The 21,534-nt window shown below is 43.8% G+C and overlaps 1 protein-coding gene across 1 annotated transcript in view; it reads right to left on the bottom strand.

Annotated features, from left to right (window-relative positions):
- Fbxo42 (F-box protein 42) overlaps positions 1–21,534 on the bottom strand; it is a 68,082-nt gene that overhangs the window by 43,474 nt on the left and 3,074 nt on the right. Inside the window, exons 2-4 of the mRNA XM_070037853.1 lie at positions 15,846–15,904; positions 4,220–4,486; positions 2,218–2,334 (exon numbers count right to left, since the gene is read on the bottom strand). Coding sequence (XP_069893954.1) covers positions 2,218–2,334; positions 4,220–4,469 — 367 coding nt within the window. The 5' untranslated portion in view covers positions 4,470–4,486; positions 15,846–15,904. The remainder of the gene's footprint in view (positions 1–2,217; positions 2,335–4,219; positions 4,487–15,845; positions 15,905–21,534) is intronic.

The raw sequence follows: 21,534 nt of genomic DNA, 5'->3' as shown, positions 1-21,534 counted from the left end.
TGGTGCTATCCCTTAGCTCTTCAGCTCAAGGCTAGCAATCTACCACTTGAGTCACAGCTCCACTTCCAGTTTTCAGGTGGTTAATTGGAGATAAGAGTCTCAGGACTTTCATGCCCAGGCTGGCTTTGAATTGTGATCCTCAGATCTCAGCCTCCTGAGTAGCTAGGATTACAGGTGTAAGCTACCAGCACACAGCCCACTTCTCACTTTTGATGGAAGGAAATGAATCACTAGTGGACTAGGACAGTGTCTAGAAAATAAAGACTTAAAGAGCTAGGGGTATGGCTCAAGAGATAGAATGCCTGCTTAGGAAATGTAAGGTCTGAGTTCAAACCACAGTACTGCCCAAAATAAATAAGTTAATTGTAGATTAAAAGATTTGAATTATGTAAACTTATTAAAACATTTTCTTTTCTTTCGTTCTTTTTTTTCCTGCTGGTCCTAGGGCTTGAACTCCAGGCCTGTGCACTGACCTTGACTCTCTGTGCTCAAGGCTAGAACTCTACCACTTGAACCGCAGTGCTCCTTCTGGTTTTTTCTGAGTAGTTTTATTGGAGATAAGAGTCTCAGATTTCCTAGCCGGGCGCTGGTAGCTCACGTCTGTAATCCTAGCTACTCAGGAGGCTGAGATCTGAGGATCGTGGTTCAAAGCCAGCCCGGGCAGGAGAGACCATGAGACTCCTATCTCCAATAAACCACCAGAAAACCGGAAGTGGCGCTGTAGCTCAAGTGGTAGAGCGCTTGCCTTGAGCTGAAGAGCTGAGGGACAGCGCCCAGGCCCAGAGTTCAAGTCCCACGACCGACCAAAAAAAAAAAAAAAAAAAAAAGTAAGTAAGAGTCTCAGATTTCCTTCCCAGGACTGGATTGGAATTGGGATCCTTAGATATCAGACTCCTGAGTAGCAAGGATTACAATACCACCCGAGCCCCGTTTAGAATGTTTTCTTTATAATTTTATTATGAAAACTTGTTTTATAATCAGTACCCTTCACATTCAAACTTTTTGTAACTCCAGTCAAATTCTGTGTTCATGAAGTATAAAATACTATGTTAGCCGGGTGCTGGTGGCTCACGCCTGTAATCCTAGCTACTCAGGAGGCTGAGATCTGAGGATCGCGGTTCAAAGCCAGCCCGGGCAGGAGAGACCATGAGACTCCTATCTCAAATAAACTACCAGAAAACCGGAAGTGGCGCTGTAGCTCAAGTGGTAGAGCGCTTGCCTTGAGCTGAAGAGCTGAGGGACAGTGCCCAGGCCCAGAGTTCAAGCCCACGGCCAACAAAAAAAAAAAAAAAAAAAAATACTATGTTAAAATAGTGATCTTAAGATTTAGTGGCACCAGTGTGCACCACTGGGCACCAGTGGCTCATGCCTGTAATCCTAGCTACTCAGGAGGCTGAGATCTGAGGATCACGGTTCGAAGCCAGCCCTCACTTGAAAGTTCTGAGATTCTTATCTCCAATTAACCACCAGAAAACTGGAAGTGGCACTGTGGCTCAAGTGGTAGAGTGCTAGCCTTGAGGTTGAAGAGCCCAGGGACAGTGTCCAGGCCCAGAGTTCAAGCCCCACAACTGACAACAACAACAACAACAAAAAGATTTAGTACCAAGCCATGGCAATTCCTGTTTCCCCTCATATGATGTTACATGTTTAAAATTCTAAGCAGAACACCTTGAACTCTCTGGAATATAAAGAAAGCCAAACATCAAATTATTCACAAAGCTGGGCACTGGTGGCTCATGCCTAAAATCCTAGCTACTCAGAAGGCTGAGATCTGAAGATCACGGTTCAAAGCCAACCTGGGCAGGAAAGTCTGTGAGACTCTTATCTCCAATAAACCACTAGAAAACTGGAAGTGGCACTGTGGCTCAAGTGGTAGAGCACTCTCTTTGAGCTGAAGAGTGCAGGGACAGCACCCAAGCCCAGAGTTCAAGCCCCACGACCGACCAAAAAAAAAATTATTCACAAAGCATCAGCTATTTATTTTTGTCATTTCTGATCTTGAATGCAGGGTCCCACCTAGGCCAGAGTTCTTCCAGTGATCTACATCCAAGCCCTTACAAGAGGCTTAGGCTTACTTTTTCATAATTCTGATTATAAACTTAATATAAATTCCCATTTTATATTCTCTGCATTAAAAAGCAGGACAAGATTAATTAATCCAAATCATTTCTAGAAACCTGGGCATAACAGGGATTTTTTCTCACGGCAAATACTTACTGTGTGAGAACCGCTGAGTGATGGGGGTCCCAGGATAAGGGTAGGTTCGGCTCTCCCACTGAATGTTCCCCTCCTGGACAGCCTTCATGAAGCCATGGTAACACTGGTGCGCTACACCTAAAGACAAAAGGAACAAATGCCTTAGCCTAGACATGTAGCTTGTAGATAAAATTATCTGAACTGTCTTTTCACTACTTTATAAATTTTTTTGAGGAAGTCTAATTTCATTTCATTTTTATTCAGTCATAGAATTCCAAAATTTCAGAATTATATTTTCAAATCAGAATCATAGATTCAAAACTGGAAGATACAATCCTTCATTTTACTGAGGTTAGGTAACTTGCTCAAATTAATTCACATTATAACTCTGGTCCCCTTTAAGTTATATCATAGGGCAATTCATCAAGATAACCAACATTTTTACTTCCAAGTTTTGTGACAAATATAATGAAACAGTGTATGTAATAAGACATCTACTTAAGCCACGTGATGGTGGCTCAGGCCTATAATCCTAGCTACTCAGGAGGCTGAGATCTGAGAATCATGGTTCAAAGCCAGCCTGGGCAGGAAAGTCTGTGAGAATCTTATCTCCAATTAACCACCAGAAAACCGGAAGTGGCACTGTGGCTCAAGTGATACAGAGTGCTCACTTTGAGCTGAAGAACTCAGGGACAGTACCCAGGCCCAGAGTTGAAGCCCCACAACTGACAAAAGACATCTACTTAATAAATATCCATCACTAGACCATAGTAACCAAGCATTAAGCAAGGACATGGTAAATTAGCTTATAACATTCTAAGATGATGAATTTTTTTTTCTTTTTCTTTTTTTTGTCGGTCGTGGGGCTTGAACTCTGGGCCTGTGTGCTGTCCCTCAGCTCTTCAGCTCAAGGCAAGTGCTCTACCACTTGAGCTACAGCGCCACTTCCGCTTTTCTGGTAGTTTATTAGAGATAGGAGTCTCACAGTCTCTCCTGCCCAGGCTGGCTTTGAACTGCGATCCTCAGATCTCAGCCTCCTGAGTAGTTAGGATTACAGGCGTGAGCCACCAGCGCCCAGCTAAGATGATGAATTTCTGCCTAAGAAAAGGTTTTTAAAAAGTAAGCTTTCTGTCAGGCACAGGTGCCTCTTACTTGATTGATCTTAGCTACTCAGGAGGATTTCATCCTAGAGATTGCAGTTCAAAGCTAGTCAAGGCAGGAAAGCCTATCAGACTCTTAATTCCAATTAACCAACAAAAGCTAGAAGTGGAATTGTGGCTTAAGTGGTTAGAGAGCTAGACTTAAGCAAAAAAGCTTAGAGACCCTGAGTTTAAGACCCAAGACTGGCACTAAATAATGAACAGTAAACAAACATTAAAGTAGGAAGAGAAGAAAAATATGTTACCTACTAAATTTTCATGACTGCAGTATATTTAAGGGCAAAGAAAAGGAAATAGGGAGTTTAAAAATGAATCACTCAACAAGAACTAAAAGAGCCGAACGCTGGTGGCTCATGCCTGTAATCCTAGCTACTCAGGAGGTTGAGTTCTGAGGATCAGGATTCAAAGCAGGCTCGGGCAGGAAAGTCCTGAGACTCTTATCACCGAGTAACCACCAGAAAACCAGAAGTGGCGCTGTGGTTCAAGTGGTAGAGAGCTCACCTGGAGCTGAAAAGTAAAGGGACAGCACCCAAGCCCAGAGTACGAGCCCCATGACCAACAAAAAAAGAGAGAGAGAGAGAGCCGGGCGCTGGTGGCTCACGCCTGTAATCCTAGCTACACAGGAGGCTGAGATCTGAGGATCGCGGTTCAAAGCCAGCCCAGGCAGGAGAGACCCTGAGACTCCTATCTCCAATAAATCACCAGAAAACCGGAAGTGGCGCTGTAGCTCAAGTGGTAGAGCGCTCGCCTTGAGCTGAAGAGCTGAGGGACAGCGCCCAGGCCCAGAGTTCAAGCCCCACGACTGACAAAAAAAAAAAAAAAGAGGGGGGGGGAACCTAAAAGAACTTCTATTTTCACAATACCTTTGATAAGTCGGTACCACTGTTTACAGACAAGAGCAGCAGTTTTGTGCTCCTGATATGGTGAGAGGAAGGACAAGATGTACTCCAAAACCTCTTCTGGTAACTCAGACATGGACCTATTGTGTCTAGCCTCTTCAACCTCCAGTTCAGGCTGTGGGTCCTCATCTTGCTCCATTGTCCCTTCCAGCACAGTTTCTTCTTGGTCCACAGCCATAAAACTGTCATCTTCACTGTCCGAGGAGCTGGCCATGACATCCCACTCCACAGCTACAGGTAAACAACAACACCAGTATATGACTGTCAGAAACTCAGAAATGACTCAGCAAACAAAAAAATCCCTTCCCACACTTGGTAGGAAATTTTTCCAGAACTCTCCCACACTATTTAGGAGCCATCTTAATGTCACAGGTACCAATCAAACACCAACCTGTCAAACAGAGGCTTTTTTTTTTTTTGGTCAGTTGTGGGGCTTGAACTCTGGGCCTGGGCACTGACTGTGAGCTCTTCAGCTCAAGGCAAATGCTCTACCACTTGAGCCACAGCACTACTTCCAGTTTTCTGGTAGGTAATTGGAGAAAAGAGTCTAACCAACTTTGTTACCTGGGCTGGCTTTGAACCGTGATTCTCAGATCTCAGCCTCCTGAGTAGCTAGGATTATAGGTGTGAGCCACTGGCACCCAGATTAACTAAGGCTTTTAATGACACTTTTTTTTTTCTCTCCACTAAAAACTAGAATGAAGCTGGGCATTGGTGACTCACACCTCTAATCCTCACTACTCAGAGGCTGAAATCTGAGAATCTCAGTTCAAAGTCAGCCTGGGCAGGAAAACCTATGACTCTTATCTCCAATTAACTACCAGAAATGGGAATGACACCGTGGCTCAAAGTGGTAGAGCGCTAGCCTTGAGCAAAATGAGCTCAGGGACAGCACCCAGGTCCTGAGTTCAAGCTTCAATAAGCCCACCAAAAACAACAACAACAACAACTGTTATCCAAGTTCTGGTATAACTGTAAAACTGAAAACTCTTCTCCCATCATTCTTACAACTATAAGCCTGACAGATGACAAATGGAATAAGGTAGCCTCCTTTGGCCAGTAACAATGATCTAAGACTTCAAACTTAGGAAGAAAACTAACTCTGGGTCCTGCAAAGAGAAGTAGAACATTGTGTGGATAGGAATTAAAAAATGATTGCAATCTTAAACTGGTACGATAGCTCACACCTATCATCTCAGAATTTGGGTTGAAGCAGGAGAACCAACAATTTGAGATCAGCCTGGCCTACACAGCAAGACCTTATTTTTAAAAAATAGGATACAGGCACTGGTGGCTCACACCTATAATCCTACCTACTCCGGGGGCTAAGATCTAAGGATCACAGTTCAAAGTGGCAAGAAAGTCTATAAGACTCGTATCTCCAACTAATCTCTAGGAAGCCGGAAGTAGTACTGTGGTTCACACCCTTGAGCAAAAAGAGCTCAGGGACAGTACCCAAGTCTTGAGTTCAAGCCCTAGAACTGACAAAAAAAAAAAAAAGGAAAAAAAATAAATATCAGCTTTGTACTAGCAATGTAGCTCAAGAGATAGCACCTGCCTAGCATTCTTAAGATCCTGATTTGAGCTAGCACCAAAAAGTTCTTCTAGCTTTAATGCAAGACAATTTGCTGAATGATAAATGTTCTAAGAATAGGCCTAATTGGCTAAAATATCAAGCATAAAGTATATTTGCAATAGAAAATATCAGAAAGATGGGTGCTGTCATCCTAGCTACTCAGGAGGATGAGATCTGAGGATCATGATTCAAAGCCATGAAGGGCAGCAAAGTCTACTAAACACCAACTAACCAACAAAAAGCCAGAAGGGGGGCTGTGGCTCAAATGGTAGTGTTATAGTAAGCAAAAAAGGGCCAGTGTCCAGGCTCTAAGTTCAATCCCCAAGACTGGTACATAGAATACATGGGTGCGCGTACACACACACACACACACACACACACACACACACACACACACACACACACACACACACACACACACACACACACACACACACACACACACACACACACACACACACACACACACGTACACACAGTATGGAAGACAATTTATATTACTACTTTCCCCAAGCAGAATAAATCTGTTTGATTCAATAAAACAATTTACTCCCTTTCCAAATCTTCTAAAAGTACAATTAGCAAGCTCAGCAAAGGCATCTGCATTGTTGCAATACCCATCTTACTGTCCACAAAAACACCAGACCTTGTTCCCAAGGGCATGTTTGCAAGCTTAGTCCTGGACACCGATGCCAGAAGCACACAGGAGTGGGCTCAGATACAATTTCTTGGTAATAACATGCTCTGTACCAATTTACACGGCACTTCATTTTCACTTCCATGAGTAATGAAATCATCACTCACAGTCCCTAAGGACACAGAGGCATTTTGAAGTTCTGAGTTTTGTTTTCATGCCAAACAGAAGCCCTACAAAACATTTCATTTGTAGTATATTAACTCAATCAGTGGTTTTCATAAAACTTTAAAACTCACTGAAAGTAACTGAGTAAGAGAATAAGAGACAGGGAAAGAGAGCACTAGATGAGGTTAATCTGCCTAAACTATATCTGCATGTGTGAACTGCCATGATGAAATCCCTTTATAGAATACATGCTAAAAAATGTTTTAAATCTGGGCTGGGAAGGTGGCTCAGTGGTAGAGCGCTTGCCTTGCATGCCTGAGGCCCTGGATTCGATTCCTCAGCACCATATAAGCAAAAATAGAAAAGCCGAAGTGGCACTGTGGCTCAAATGGTAGAATGTTAGCCTTGAGATGAGGGACAGTGCCCAGGCCCAGAGTTCAGGCCCCACAACCGAAAAAAAACAAATCAAACAAAACAAAAATGTTTTAAAGCTGGACAAGTGGCTCAAGCCTAGCTACTTGGGAGATGGAACTCAGAGGAACGTGGTTGAGGCCAACCCAGGATTCCATCTAGACTAATGGTAGGTGCAAAGGTGCCTGTAATCCTAGCTGCAGGGGTAGTGGGGAGGAGGGCCAGGGGGGCATCAATGACACAATGCCAGTTGCACAACTGTCTTCCCTAGCAACATAGGGCAGCACAAATAGATTAGAACTATCACAGCTCAAGCTGGGCACCGGTGGCTCACACCTGTAATCCTCGCTACTCAGGAGGCTGAGATCTGAGGATGATCGCAGTTCAAAGCCAGCCTGGGCAGGAAAGTCTGTGAGACTCTTATCTCCAATACACCACCAGAAAACAAGAAGTGGCATTGTGGCTCAAGCAGTAGAGCACTCACCTTGAGCTGAAGATCTTTGGGACAGTGCCCAGGCCCAGAGTTCAAGCCCCATAACTGACAAAAAAAACAAACAAACTATCACAGCCTAGGCCAGACAGCATAAAACAATACCCGACCTCGAAAATAACCAATGCAAAAAGGACTAGAGGTGTAACTCAATGTTATCTTTCAACCAAGTATGAGGCCCTGAGTTAACTCTTAGAATCACACACACACACACACACACACACACACACACACACACACACACACACACACACACACACACACACACACACACACACACACACACACACACACACGAGCCAGCACTGGTAACTCAGTGTTATCTTTCAACCAAGTATGAGGCCCTCAGTCAATCCTTAGAAACACACACACACACACACACACACACACACACACACACACACACACACACACACACACGAGCGCCAACACTGGTAACTCAGTGTTATCTTTCAACCAAGTATGAAGTCCTCAATCACACACACACACACACACACACACACACACACACACACACACACACACACACACACACACACACACACACACACACACACACGCCAGCACTGGTAACTCAGTGTTATCTTTCAACCAAGTATGAGGCCCTCAGTCAACCCTTAGAATCACACACACACACACACACACACACACACACACACAAACACGAGAACCAGCGGTAACTCAGTGTTATCTTTCAACCAAGTATGAGGCCCTCAGTCAACCCTTAGAATCACACACACACACACACCCACGCGCACGCCCTCACACCAGCACTGATGACTTATACCCTTATACGTACTAGCTACTCAAGAGGCTGAGACTTGGAGAATCAAGATTTGAAGCTAGCCTGGGTAAAAAAAAGTCTTCAAGTCTCCTTCTCTAAAACAACCAGCAAAATGCTGGACTAAAGGCATGATTCAAATGGTAGAGTACCAGCTATGAGTAATAAAGCCAAGCCAGGTTGTGAGGACCTGATTTCAAGTCCTACTTCTGGAAGAAAAAAGAAAAAGTGGGTTGGGAGAGGAAGAAGAAAGAGCAAGTGGGGGCTAGGAAAGTGTCTTAGTGGTAGAGTGCTTGCCTCGCATGCATGAGGCCCTGGGTTCGATTCCTCAGCACCACATAAGCAGAAAAAGCCAGAAGTGGCGTTGTGGCTCAAGTAGAGCCTAGTGCTCAAGAAGAGCGTTAGCCTTGAGCTGAGGGACAGCACCCAGGCCAAGAGTTCAGGCTCCACGACCGACAAAAAAAAAAAAAGCGCAAGTTGAGTATGATGGCAGTACATATGTATATATATGGCAATGTCACAACAAGCCCAGTGCTGGTGACTTACCCGTTATTCTAGCTACTCAGGAGGCTGTGATCTAAAGATCAATATTCAAAGTCAGCAGAGGCAGAAAAGTCCATGATACTCTAATCTCCAATTGACTACTAAAAAGGTGGAGGAAGTAGAGGCCTTGCTCAAGTGGGAGAGTGCCAGCCTTGAGCAGATAAACCAAGTGAGAGCACAAGACCTAAGTTCAAACACCAGTAATAGCACACACACAAAAGGAATTCCAGCATGACAATAAAATTATGTACATAAAAGCCATTGAGGAATTTTAGTACCATACCTGATTTGTGCATTTGTTTTCTATATAACTAGGTATCTGTCAATTACTTGGAGAAAAACACATCTTTATTAAAGTTGAAATATGCTTAGTTCAGTTAAGAGGAAACAAAGCATTTAAAAATACAGTCAAGCTTTGGGCTGGGAAGGTGATTCAGTGGTAGAGCGCTTGCCTTGCATGCCTGAGGCCCTGGGTTCGATTCCTCAGCATCACATAAGAAAAAAGCTGGAAGTGGGGCTGTGGCTCAAGTGGTAGAGCGCTAGCCTTGAGCTGAAGAGCTGAGGGACAGCGCCCAGGCCCAGAATTCAGGCCCCATGACCGGACCAAAACAAACAAACAAACAAACAAACAAAAAAATACACTCAAGCTTATTAACCAGAACTTGGCTGTCTGTGAGACTCTTATCCTCCAATTAACCACCAAAAAACCAGAAGTGGCGGTGTGGCTCAAGTGGTAGAGTGTTAGGTTTAAGCACAAACGGGTGGGGGAAAATTAAGGCCCTAAGTTGAAATCTCAGAGCTGGCACAAATAACATAAAATACAACAAAACATAAGATGTACTCTTAAAAATACAAAGTACTGGGGCTGGGAAGGTGGCTCAGTGGTAGAGCACTTGCCTTGCATGCCTGAGGTCCTGGGTTCGATTCCTCAGCACCACATAAAGCAAAAAGAAAAAAGCCGGAAGTGGCGCTGTGGCTCAAGAGGTAGAGAGCTAGCCTTGAGCTGAAGAGCTGAGGGACAGCGCCCAGGCCCAGAGTTCAGGCCCCACGACCGGACACACACACAAAAAAAATACAAAGTACTGAGCTGGGCGCCAGTGGCTCAAGCCTGTAATCCTAGCTACTCAGGAGGCTGAGATCTGAGGATCTCAGTCAAAGCCAGCCCAGGCAGGAAAGTCCATGAGACTTTTTTTTTTTGGGGGGGGAGGTCCAGTTGTGGGCCTGAACTCTGGGCCTGGGCACTATCCCTCAGCTCTTCAGCTCAAGGCTAGTGCTCTGCCACTTGAGCCACCGCGCCACTTCTGGCTTTTTTTTTTTTTTTTTTTTTTTTTTTTTTTTTTTTTGTCGGTTGTGGGGCTTGAACTCTGGGCCTGAGCGCTGTCCCTCAGCTCTTCAGCTCAAGGCAAGCACTCTACCACTTGAGCTACAGCGCCACTTCCGGTTTTCTGGTGGTTTATTGGAGATAGGAGTCTCACGGTCTCTCCTGCCTGGGCTGGCTTTGAACCGCGATCCTCAGATCTCAGCCTCCTGAGTAGCTAGGATTACAGGCGTGAGCCACCAGCGCCCGGCTTCTGGCTTTTTTTTTCTGCTTATTTGGTGCTGAAGAACTGAACCCAGGGCCTCATACATGCAAGGCAAGCGCTCTACCACTGAGCCACCTTCCCAGCCCCCGTTGACACTCTTATGTCCAATAAACCACTAGAAAACCGGAAAGTGGTGCTGTGGCTCAAGTGGTAGAGCACTTGCCTTGAGCTGAAGAGCACAAGAACAGTGGTGCCCAAGCCCAGAGTTCAAGCCCCACAACCGACCAAAAAAAAAGAAATGCAAAGTACCAGCTGGGCACTGGTGGCTCATGCCTATAATCCTAGCTACTCAGGAGGCTGAGATCTGAGGATCCTGGTTCCAAGCCAGCCCGAGCAGAAAAGTCCATGAGACTTTTTTTTTTTTTTTTTTGGGGGGGGGGGTGTCCAGTCATGGGGCCTAAACTCTGGGCCTGGGCGCTGTCCCTCAGCTCTTCAGCTCAAGGCTAGTGCTCTATCACTTGAGCCACAGCGCCACTTCTGGCTTTTTTCTTTTTTTACTTATGTGATGCTGAGGAATCGAACCCAGGGCCTCATGCATGCAAGGCAAGCACTGTACCACTGAGCCACCTTCCCAGCCCCTCCATTCCCTTTTTTTTCCTTAAACTGAACCCTGTGTGTATCAGGCATTCTACCATTGAACTAACCTGCCTCCCCTAAGCTGATGAAATTACATTTTAATTATCTTAATTAAGTTAAAAGGTAACTGGTCAAGTCCATGTGCTAGACAGGTCTGTATCTTCTCTGCAGCCTGGAGAAGGAAGAAATGCTCAAGCACAGCTAATGTTTCAGGCCCATTTGCCTCTGCTGGGGGTTTTAGGTCCTCAGTGATAGGAAAATGAGAATTCACATAATGAAGCTTAAAAATTCAGAACTTTCCCATAAAAATCTTGAATTCAGTCTCCTAAAATAGCAAATTTGGCCTTGTCAGCCAAGGCTTGGCAGAGGCTTATCTAATTTTTAGGCAGAGCAGGTACTCTGTGGAGGCTGGTATCACCCCTCCTTCCCCAGGTGTGTCTCTGAATGTGGAGTGTGGCTCTTTGCCTGTCCTGGACATGCACTTGGTTTCAATCCTATTTGAAAGTATTTACATCCCACAGCTGTTAAACCTTCCATTCATGAAGGGGAAACTTAAATGGGCAAAGTGAAACAGTATGAAACTTTAGTAAAGCAATTTGTTTTTTTGTTTTTTTTTTTTTGGGTCCAGTCGTGGGGCCTCAACTCTGGGCCTGGGCACTGTCCCTCAGCTCTTCAGTTCAAGGTGAGAGCTCTACCACTTGAGCTACAGGTCCACTTCCAGTTTTCTGGTGGTTTATTGGAGATAAGAGTCTCATGGAGTTTCCTGCCTGGGCTGGCTTTGAACGGGTATTCTCAGATCTCAGCCTCCTGAGTAGCTAGGATTACAGGCGTGAGCCACCAGCGCAAGGCTTTGCTTGCTTTTTCTGCTAAGGGTAGTCTGCCATTTGAGCCACATCTCCACTACTGGCTTTTTGGAGATAAAGAGTCTCATTGACGTTTCCATCCAGGCTGGCTTCAAATTGCAATCCCCAAATCTTAGCTTCCAGAGTACCTAGGATTATAGGTATGAACAGCCAGCATCCAGCTTTTTCCTTTTTTTTTTTTTTTAAATACATACATATAAGAGGATTTCAGAAAGGATAATTTGCCATGGTAATACAGAGAATGATAAGAACAAGAATTCCAGCAGTGCAGGAGGTCAAGTAAACTTGTAGGGCTGGGAATGTGGCTTAGTGTAGAGTTTGCCTAGCATGCATGGAGCCCTGGGTCCAATTCCTCAGTGCCACATCAACAGAAAAAGCTGGAAGTGGTGCTCAAGAACAGTGCCCAGGCCTTGAGTTCAAGTCCCAAGACTAGCAAAAAAAAAAAAAAAAAAAAAAAGACTTCTGTGACATCTCCCATTGAGTAGCAAGTGGCACTGTACATGCAAGGTCTACTGAAGCCTGTGTGCAAAGCCAGGGTTCCAACAGAAGAAGGCTGACATCTTCTTCCCTGCTGTGCTTGTAAGTCTTATTTTTTCCCCCTTTTCTTCTAAAGACAAGGTCTCACTACATAACTCAGGCTGACCTTGAACTTAGTATTTTTCTGGTTCAGCTTCTCCAGTGTTAGGATTACAGGCATGTATCACCGTGTCCAGCTACAAAGTGTCTTTTTTCTGGGCAAGGATATGCCATGATTTTTTTTCCCTCTTGGAAACAATTACTTAAAAAGAAAAAATTCACTTAAGAAACATGCAGATGTGGGGGAGGGGAGTAGTGGTAAGTGGGAGAGAATGAGGAAGGGGTTACAGTGTTTAAAAAGAAATGTACTCTGCCAGGCACTGGTGGCTCACGCCTGTAATCCTAGCTACTCAGGAGGCTGAGATCTGAGGATCGCAGTTCAAAGCCAGCCCTGGCAGGAGAGTCCATTAAACTCATCTCCAATTAACTACCAGAAAACTGGAAGTGTCCGTGTGGCTCAAGTGGTAGAGCGCCCAGGCCCAGAGTTCAAGCTCCATAACAAAAGAAAGAAAGAAGGAAAGAAAGAAAGAAAGAGAGAAAGAGAGAGAGAGAGAGAAAGAGAGAGAGAGAAAGAGAGAGAGGGAGGGAGGGAGGGAGAGAGAAGAGAAGGAAAGAGAGAAAGAGAGAGAGGGGGAAGGAAGGAAGGAAGGAAGGAAGGAAGGAAGGAAGGAAGGAAGGAAGGAACTCAGTACCTTACTTATGTACTATAACTCCCCTGTTCGTCACCCTTACAATAAAAACTAAATTAAAGAAATCCATTTCCACATATGATAATAAATCCAAAACAATGACTATTTACTAGAGAAACAGAATTATAACAACTGAATAATTGAAAATTTGAAAGAAGTGCTTCTTTCTTGAGTTAACATCTTAGAGTGAAAAAGAACAGTCCTTTTCTTTGAATGTTTATGTTAGTTAAAGCTGAAGTGAATGACATTCAAAAACAAATGTAAAATAAGAGGATACAAATATCATTGTAATTACCTCTTTACTGTGTAATAAAAAGTTAATAATTAAAAAAAAGAAAATTGCAAGGAAAAAATGCAAATAACCACAGTACATTCAGAATTGTTCAAGTATGGAAACCATTAATTCAAGCACACCTTATTTCTCCCTTGCCTGCATAGTAAGTTACTGAACTGCAATTGTATGCCTGCCTTCCCTTGTTTTCCCATTAAGGCACAACTGAAAACGATACTGTTCCCGGGACCAAGGATGTAGCTTGGTGGCAGATCTAGCACACACAGGCCCAGGGTTCAATCCCCAGTACTGTCAATAAAACAAAAACTACTATTTCTTGACAAAGAATAGTCAGAATAGTTTAAGCACAAAGTAAACTTGCTAAATGATAAAGAAGTACAGCTTCATAAACTTTGAAGTAAAACAGACAACTCAAATCTTAATTCCTAAATATCTGATGGAAAAGCTTTATCAAAATGGTCCCCATAGGCGGGAAATGTGGCTTAGTGGTAGAGTGCTTGCCTAGCATGCATGAAGCCCTGGGTTCGATTCCTCAGTACCACATAAACAGAAAGGGCCAGAGATGGTGCTGTGGTTCAAATGTTAGAGTGCCAGCCTTGAGCAAAAAAAGCCCAGGGACACTGCCCAGGCCTTGAGTTCAAGCCCTAGGACTGGCAAAACAAAAACAAAACAAGCAAACACATACTGGGTGCCAGTGGTTCACGCCTATAATCCTAGCAACTCAGTAGACTGAGATCTGAGGATGGCAATTCAAAGCCAGCTGGGGCAGGAAAGTCTGAGACTCTTATCTCTAACCACCAGAAAACCAGAAGTGGAGCTATGGTTCAAGTGGTAGAGCTCTCACCTTGAGCTGAAGAGCTGAAGGCCAGGCCCAGAGTTCAAGGCCCATGACTGACCCCCCAAAAAAAGGTCCCCAGACTATTGAATTTTATTGAACAGTAAATTGCAATGGGATGAGGGAACTGACACAGAGCAGAATTTTATTTTTCTAAACAAGTGAAAAAATAAAGTGGGGGAAAAAAAAAGCCAACTATACACAAAGCTCTACCGTCTACTACCACCATAGTTTAATAAAAGAACATTCAAAAGTCGGCACCAGTGGTTCACACCTGTAATCATAGCTACTCAAAAAGCTGAGATCTGAGGATCCTGGTTTGAAGCTAGCCCAGGCAGGAAAGTCCAGGAGACTCTTATCTCCAATTAGCCACTAAAAAGCCAGATGTGGAACTGTGGCTCAAGAGGTAGAGCACTAGCAACAAAAGTGGTAGAATATCTGATTAATATCAAGAGGCCCTTAGCTCAAATCCCAGTACCAAAAGAAAAACATAAAAAACAAACCTTAACATAGGGCAAAGTTTGGTATTTTATACCTATAATCCCAGCACTCAAGAGAGTGGTAAGAAGATAGCAGGTTTGAGGCTAGCCCAGGTAACAAAGACCTACTCACAATAAAAAAAAAAAAAAAAAAAAATCTAAACCAAACCAAACCTGAACAAGGACTAGGGTTGTAGCTCAATGGTAGAAGATGAGCTTATTTATTAGCACATTTGAAACTTTGAGTTAAATACTCAGCATTGCAATAGCCCAAACAAATTGGAAAATCACAATATCTAAGAAAGGAGGATACCTTATTTGGAAGAACTAGAGATGGAATTTGGTGGGTGAGCACCTGTTTAGTAGGCCCAAGGCAACTAAACAGGGTTCAATCCCCAGCACCACTGAATTATACAAATATATGCTCCAAGACAATAGAAACTTGAAGTCGTATTTTTGGAAATAATTCTTATGTTATATTACATTTTGCTATTTACTTTGTTGAAAAAAAATGAAATCCACAATTAAAAATAAGACATATAATCTGGACAGGCCCTGGTGGCTGATGCCAATAAGGCTGAGATCTGAGATTCATGCATGGTTCAAAGCCAGTCTGAGCAAGAAAGTCTGTGACAGTCTTATCTCCAATTAACCACCAAAAAGCCAGAAGTAGAGTTATGGCTCAAGTGGTAGAACACCAGCCTTGAACATAAAAGCTTAGGGACAGTGTCTAGGCCCTGAGTTCAAGCCCCAGGCTAAAACACACACACACACACACACACACACACACACACACACACACACACACACACACACACACACACACACACACACACACACACACACACTTGTAGGAGGTATGGCTCAAGTAGTAGAGTGCCAGCCAATGAATGAAAGCAACAGATACCAAGTTTGAGTCCCAGTCCCAGCCCAAAAAAGGAAGGAAGGAAGGAAGGAAGGAAGGAAGGGAGGGAGGGAGGGAGGGAGGGAGGGAGGGAGGGAGGGAGGGAGGGAAAGGAAAGAGGGAGGGAAAGAGGGAGGGAAAGAAGGAAGTAAAAACCTTCCCCTGGGTTAAAAATGACTAAAGCAATCACCATTTCATGGCTTCAGTTTTAAGGAGGGCATCTTTCTGGTTCACTCGTCCACTGCAGATCTGTTTCAATAAAAGGAATATGTTTATTAATTTAATGCATTTTACTTTGTGTAATCAGTTCTTCATCATGAAATGCTTTTCTCATGAAAACCTAAAATAATTTCTGGATTCTATTCATTTTATTCAACTTTTCATATCCTATACACATACTTCTGTCAATGCACTGACAGAATGCAAAGAGAGGAAGCAAAAGTTAAAAACATATGCTGCATTTGGTAATATTTAATGATTTTAAAGTGTTCCAATTAGAGATAGGGGGTTAACTGAGCAAGGTAATTATCAAGCATCTTTTCAACACAAACATCCACAAATGTAAAGAACAATATGTACAAGTGGAGGATCTTTGCATCATCTTTATAAGAATGTAGCCCAGACTCGCATCTAATTGATGATCATTCTGCTTTAGCCTCTCAAGTGCTGCTGCATGTGCTTCCTTACGTGGCTGTTAAAAGACACTATTCTACCCATTGTAAAACTGATTTCACCTGCCTAAAACTAGAAGGCTACTGACAACAGACTATTGTCTAACACCAGAAAACTGACAACAACCAGAATACTGTCTACAACCAAGACTATTGTCTTCAACCACAAGATTACTGGCAACCATCCAAAGACTATTCCAACAACCAGAAGATTACTGTCAACCATTAGAAGACTACTGCCATCAACCAGAAGATTATTGTCTATAAGCAGTTACTTTTAGATAAGGTCTTTTTTCCTAAGCCAGTTGAGGTACAGGTCTCACAATACTTCTGCATGGAGCAGCCTTGGGTCACTATCCTCCAATCTCAACCTTCCAAGTAGCTGGGGCGACCAGCATGAGCCACCAGACCCTGCTTAATTTTCGTTTATTTATTTTTTTATTTATTTTTGTATGAGGTCAGAGTCAAACTCACTTCAGCTCACTGGCTGGCATTCTACCACCTGAACCATGCCTCCAACTTCTCTGCTTAATTTTTGATGATTATATATCCTGCTTAGTCTGTACTAGTCCTCTGGTTATCTGAAGCCTCGTCTGGTTTATTTTCTTTTCTCCTTTCCTAAATGTGGAGGTGACCCCTAAGATTCTATCCTTTTGCCTTCCTTCCTGCCTTGCTACATTTTCTTTCTGGTTTATTGGAGATAAGCGTCTTGTGGACATTCCTTCCCTGGGCTGGCTTTGAAACCTGATCCTCAGATTTCAGCTTCCTTAGTACCTAGGATCACAGGCATGAGCCACTGGAGCCCAGCTACATTTTCTCTTTAATCAAGTGTATAGTCTCAAATGTTACCTTTGAGCACTAGATTATGATATCCATGAGGTTAGGGACTGATATGGTCATGTAATGTCTGGTCACCAGTACAGAATCATTTAAATATTTGCTTAGATGGATGGTTGGATGGATGGATACACAGAGCCAAAATCCACCTCTAAGCTTGATTCTCTGAACCTCATTCCCTCATTTTCATATTTCCATTTCCCTCTGGACACCTGACAACAAACTCATACTGCGGACTTCCTGCATCAGAGCTTATATTCCTATTTTCCTTACTCAAAACATGGAAATTATATATCCTATTTTCTTCCCACAACTAATTAGCTATCTAATTTCTCTCACATTCACTCTTCTTCCAATTTCCTCCACAGCTGCTCTACATTGTCCATACCTTTCCTAACGACTGCCAGAGAGGATAGCCTGGTCCGACTCCCTCACTCCTTCCGCTTCAATTTACTTCTCAAATGGTAAAAGACCAGACATAAGTAAAAATGCTAAGGCCCGGGCCCTGAACTCAATCCTCAGTACCAGTATAAAATTAATTAATTAAATATAAAACACCTTAATTACTTTTTGTGTGGGTATGTGCTGGTCCTGGTGCTTGAACTCAGAGCTTGGGTGCTGTCCCTGACCTTTTTTGCTCAAGGCTAGTCCTCTACCTCTTGAGCCATAGCTCCATATCCAGCTTTCCTGGTAGTTAACCGAAGATAAGAGTCTCAGGAACTTTCCTGCTCAGACTGGCATTGAACAGTGATCCTCAGATCTCAGTCTCCTGAGTCACTAAGATTACAGGTGTGAGCCACCAGCACCTGGCTTTAACTACTTTTAAGTTATAGTTTAGTGGCCTTAAGTGCATCACCCATAACTATTATGGGTATCAATTACAGAATTTTTTTTTTTTTTGGTCCAGTCATGGGGCCTGAACTCTGGGCCTGAGCACTGTCCCTCAGCTCTTCAGCTCAAGGCTAGAGCTCTACCACTTGAGTCACAGCGCCACTTCCGGCTTTTTTCTTTTTAATTATGTGGGGCTGAGGAATCGAACCCAGGGCCTCAGGCATGCAAGGCAAGCACTCTACCACTGAGCCACTTCCCAGCCCCAATTACAGAATTTTTATCATCCCAACTCTACACTCATCAGCCATTAACTTCCCATTCTTCCCTCACTCCAGCTCCTAGCCATCATTTGTCTCTATAAATTTGACTATCTCAAGTAAGCAGAATCAAATATTTCTCCTTGTACATCTGCTTAATTCCACCCATAAGTGCTAAAATCTTGAGTTTCATTTGTCAGCATTTTAAATATACATGCCAAATGATCCATGATTTTATTTTATTTTTTGCTGGTCCTGGGGCTTGAACTTGGCCTGGGAACTGTCCCTGAGGGTCTCTGTGCTCAAGGATAGCACTCTACCACTTGAGCCACAGCACCACTTCCAGCTTTTTCATGGACTTTCCTGCCCTTGGTTTGCTTCCAACCTGTTCTTGATTGGCTTGGAACCGTAATCCTCAGGTCTCATCCTCCTGAGTAGCTAGTATTACAGGTGTGAGCCACCATCACCCAGCACATGATTTTACTTCTAAGAATATGTCTGAATTAAACACTGACAAAGCTGGACACTGATAGATCACCCCTGTAATCCTAGCTACTCAGGAGGATGAGACTGGGAAGAACAAAGTTTGAAGCCAGTAGGGGCAGCCAAGTCTGTGAGACTCTTACCTTCAATTAACAAGCCATAGTTTACAACTATGTATCCTTAAGGAAAAGAAATAACAAATGAACCTACCCTAGGTGTTCTCCAGAAAGAACTAGACAACAACCTTTAACATAATAATAATTATTGTTTAAGACTTGCCACATTTTTTTTTATTATATTACTACTTAAAAACAAAACAAAACCTGGAATCCTGGGTGCTGGTGGTTTTACTACCTAGCTACTGTTCAGGAGGCCAAGATCTGAGGATCATAGCTCCAAACCAAGAAAGCCCATGGGGGGGGGGGGGGGGGGGGAGCCGTGTGTGTGTGTGTGTGTGTGTGTGTGTGTGTGTGTGTGTGTGTGTGTATGTATGTGTACTGCTTCAGGGGCTTGAACTCAGGGCACTGTTCTTGAGGTTTGGTGCTCAAGGCTAGCAGTACTCTACCATTTGAGCCACAGCTCCGTTCAATTGGAAATAAAAGTCTCACAGACTTTTCTGCCCAGGCTGGCTTCAAACCTCCATCCTCTGATTTCAACCTCATGCATAGTTAAGATTTACAGGTGTGACCCACCAGTGCCCAGTGGAGACTCTTATTTCTAATTAACCATCAAAAAGCTAGAAGTGGAGCTGTGGTTCAAGTGGTAGAGTGTTAACTTGGAGCACAAAAGCTCAGGGACAGCACCCAGGCCCTTAGTTCAAGACCTACGGTGAGGTGGGCACAAACAAACGAAATAAACAAAAACCCTAGGGGCTGGGCTGGATATGATACACTCAATGGTAAAGCACTTGCCTACAAGTGTAAGGCTCTGGATCAGATATCCAGTTTTTCTCATGCTAGTCCACATTAGAAAGAATAAAAAAGCACCACTAGTTGTCACCACCTAGTAATCTAAGCAACTTTAATTACAGTTGCAATGTTTGTATTTGTTGCCTGTATCTATGACTAAGACTGCTGGATGTCTGAGAATGCAGAAATCATCACTGGAGCCTTCAATGTGGGAAGAGAAGTGTCATGACAGTGAATAAATGAATAAAAGGGGAAAGAAAGCTGGGAGCTGGCGACTAATGCCTGCAATCTTAGCTACTCAATAGACAGATCTGAGGACCACAGCTGAAAGTCAGTCTGGGCAGGAAAATCTATGAAACTCTTACCTCCAATTAACCAGCAAAAAGCCAGAAGTGGAGGCAGAGCTTTGACCTTGAGTGAAAAAGCTAAAAGACAGCACCAGGCCTTGAGTTCAAGTCTCAGAACTGGCTAGCACTCACACCCCACACACAAAGGAAGATGGAAAGAAACTCATGACAATTGTTTTTGGTTTGTTTTTTTTGGTCAGCCATGGGGCTTGAACTCTGGGCTTGGGCGCTGTCCCTGCACTCTTCAGCTCAAGGCAAGCACTCTACCACTTGAACCACAGCGCCACTTCTGGTTTTCTAGTGGTTTATTGGAGATAAGAGTCTCATGGACTTTCCTGCCCTGGCTGGCTTTGACCCGCAATCCTCAGATCTCAGCCTCCTGAGTAGCTAGGATTAGGGGCGTGAGCCACTGGCCCCTGGCGACAATTGTTTTTTGTGTGTGTGGTGGTAGGATTTAAACTCAGGCTTGTTTGGCTGATGTTCTACCATTTGAGCCACATCTCTAGTCCAGATTTTTACTGATTAATTGGAAATGGAGTCTCAAAGACTTCTGCCTAGGTTGGCTTTAAACTTAGATCCTCCAGACCTCAGTCTCTTGAGTGGCTAGGATTGCAGGCGTGAATCACCCATTTCGTGACAATATGTTTTTTTAGTTTTTATAAGTGAGTTATAGTGGTATACCCCTGGGCTGGGTGCATTCCCACTGAAGAGACTGATGCAGGCATACCCAGAGTTCAAAACCATCCTGGGTTAAATTTTTTAAAAAATTAAATTTTCTATAAAAAGCAAGTCACTCACCAGGGGCTGGTGGCTCTCACCTGTAATCCTAGCTACTCAGAGGGCTGAGATTTGAGGATCATGTTTTGAAGCCAGCCTGGGCAGGAGAGTCAGACTCAAATCTCTATTCAAACTATTAAAAAAAAACAACAACAACCCTGAAAGGAAGTGGAGCTGTGGCTCCACTGGTAAGAGCACTAGCCTTGAGCAAAAAACAACAATAACATAAAACAACCTCAGGAACAGAGCCCAGGCCCTGAGTTCAAGCCCCAGAACCAACAACAACAACAAAAAGCAAATCAGTCACAAAAGGCAGACTGTATGCAGAATAAGAAAGGCTGGGGGAAGTGGTGCTGTGGCTCAAGTGGTGGAGGGCTCGCCTGAAGAGGGCTGTGCTGAAGAGCACAGGGATAGTGCCCAGGCCCAGAGTTCAAGCCCCACGACTGACGACAAAAAAGAAAGAAAGAAAGAAAAAGAAAGAAAGAAAGAAAGAAAAAGAAAGAAAGAAAGAAAGAAAGAAAGAAAGAAAGAAAGAAAGAAAGAAAGAAGGAAGGAAGGGAGGGAGGGAGGGAGGGAGGGAGAGAGGGAGGGAGAGAGGGAGGGGAAGGAAGGCAGGCAGGCAGGCAGGCAGGCAGGCAGGCAGGCAGGCAGGCAGGCAGGCAGGCAGGCAGGCAAGCAGGCTGGAGAGCACTCTCAGCAAGAAGACCTCCTTGACTTCCCTGGTTGGATTCAGTGACCTTCTTATACTACAACAGGCATAGTGGTTGC

The sequence above is a fragment of the Dipodomys merriami genome, unplaced genomic scaffold, assembly GCF_024711535.1.
Source record: "Dipodomys merriami isolate MVZ:Mamm:240054 unplaced genomic scaffold, mDipMer1.0.p SCAF_28, whole genome shotgun sequence".
NCBI classification, from domain to species: Eukaryota; Metazoa; Chordata; class Mammalia; order Rodentia; family Heteromyidae; genus Dipodomys; species Dipodomys merriami.
Note: the sequence above shows the minus strand (reverse complement) of the source record. Positions and strands in the feature narration are given on the sequence as shown.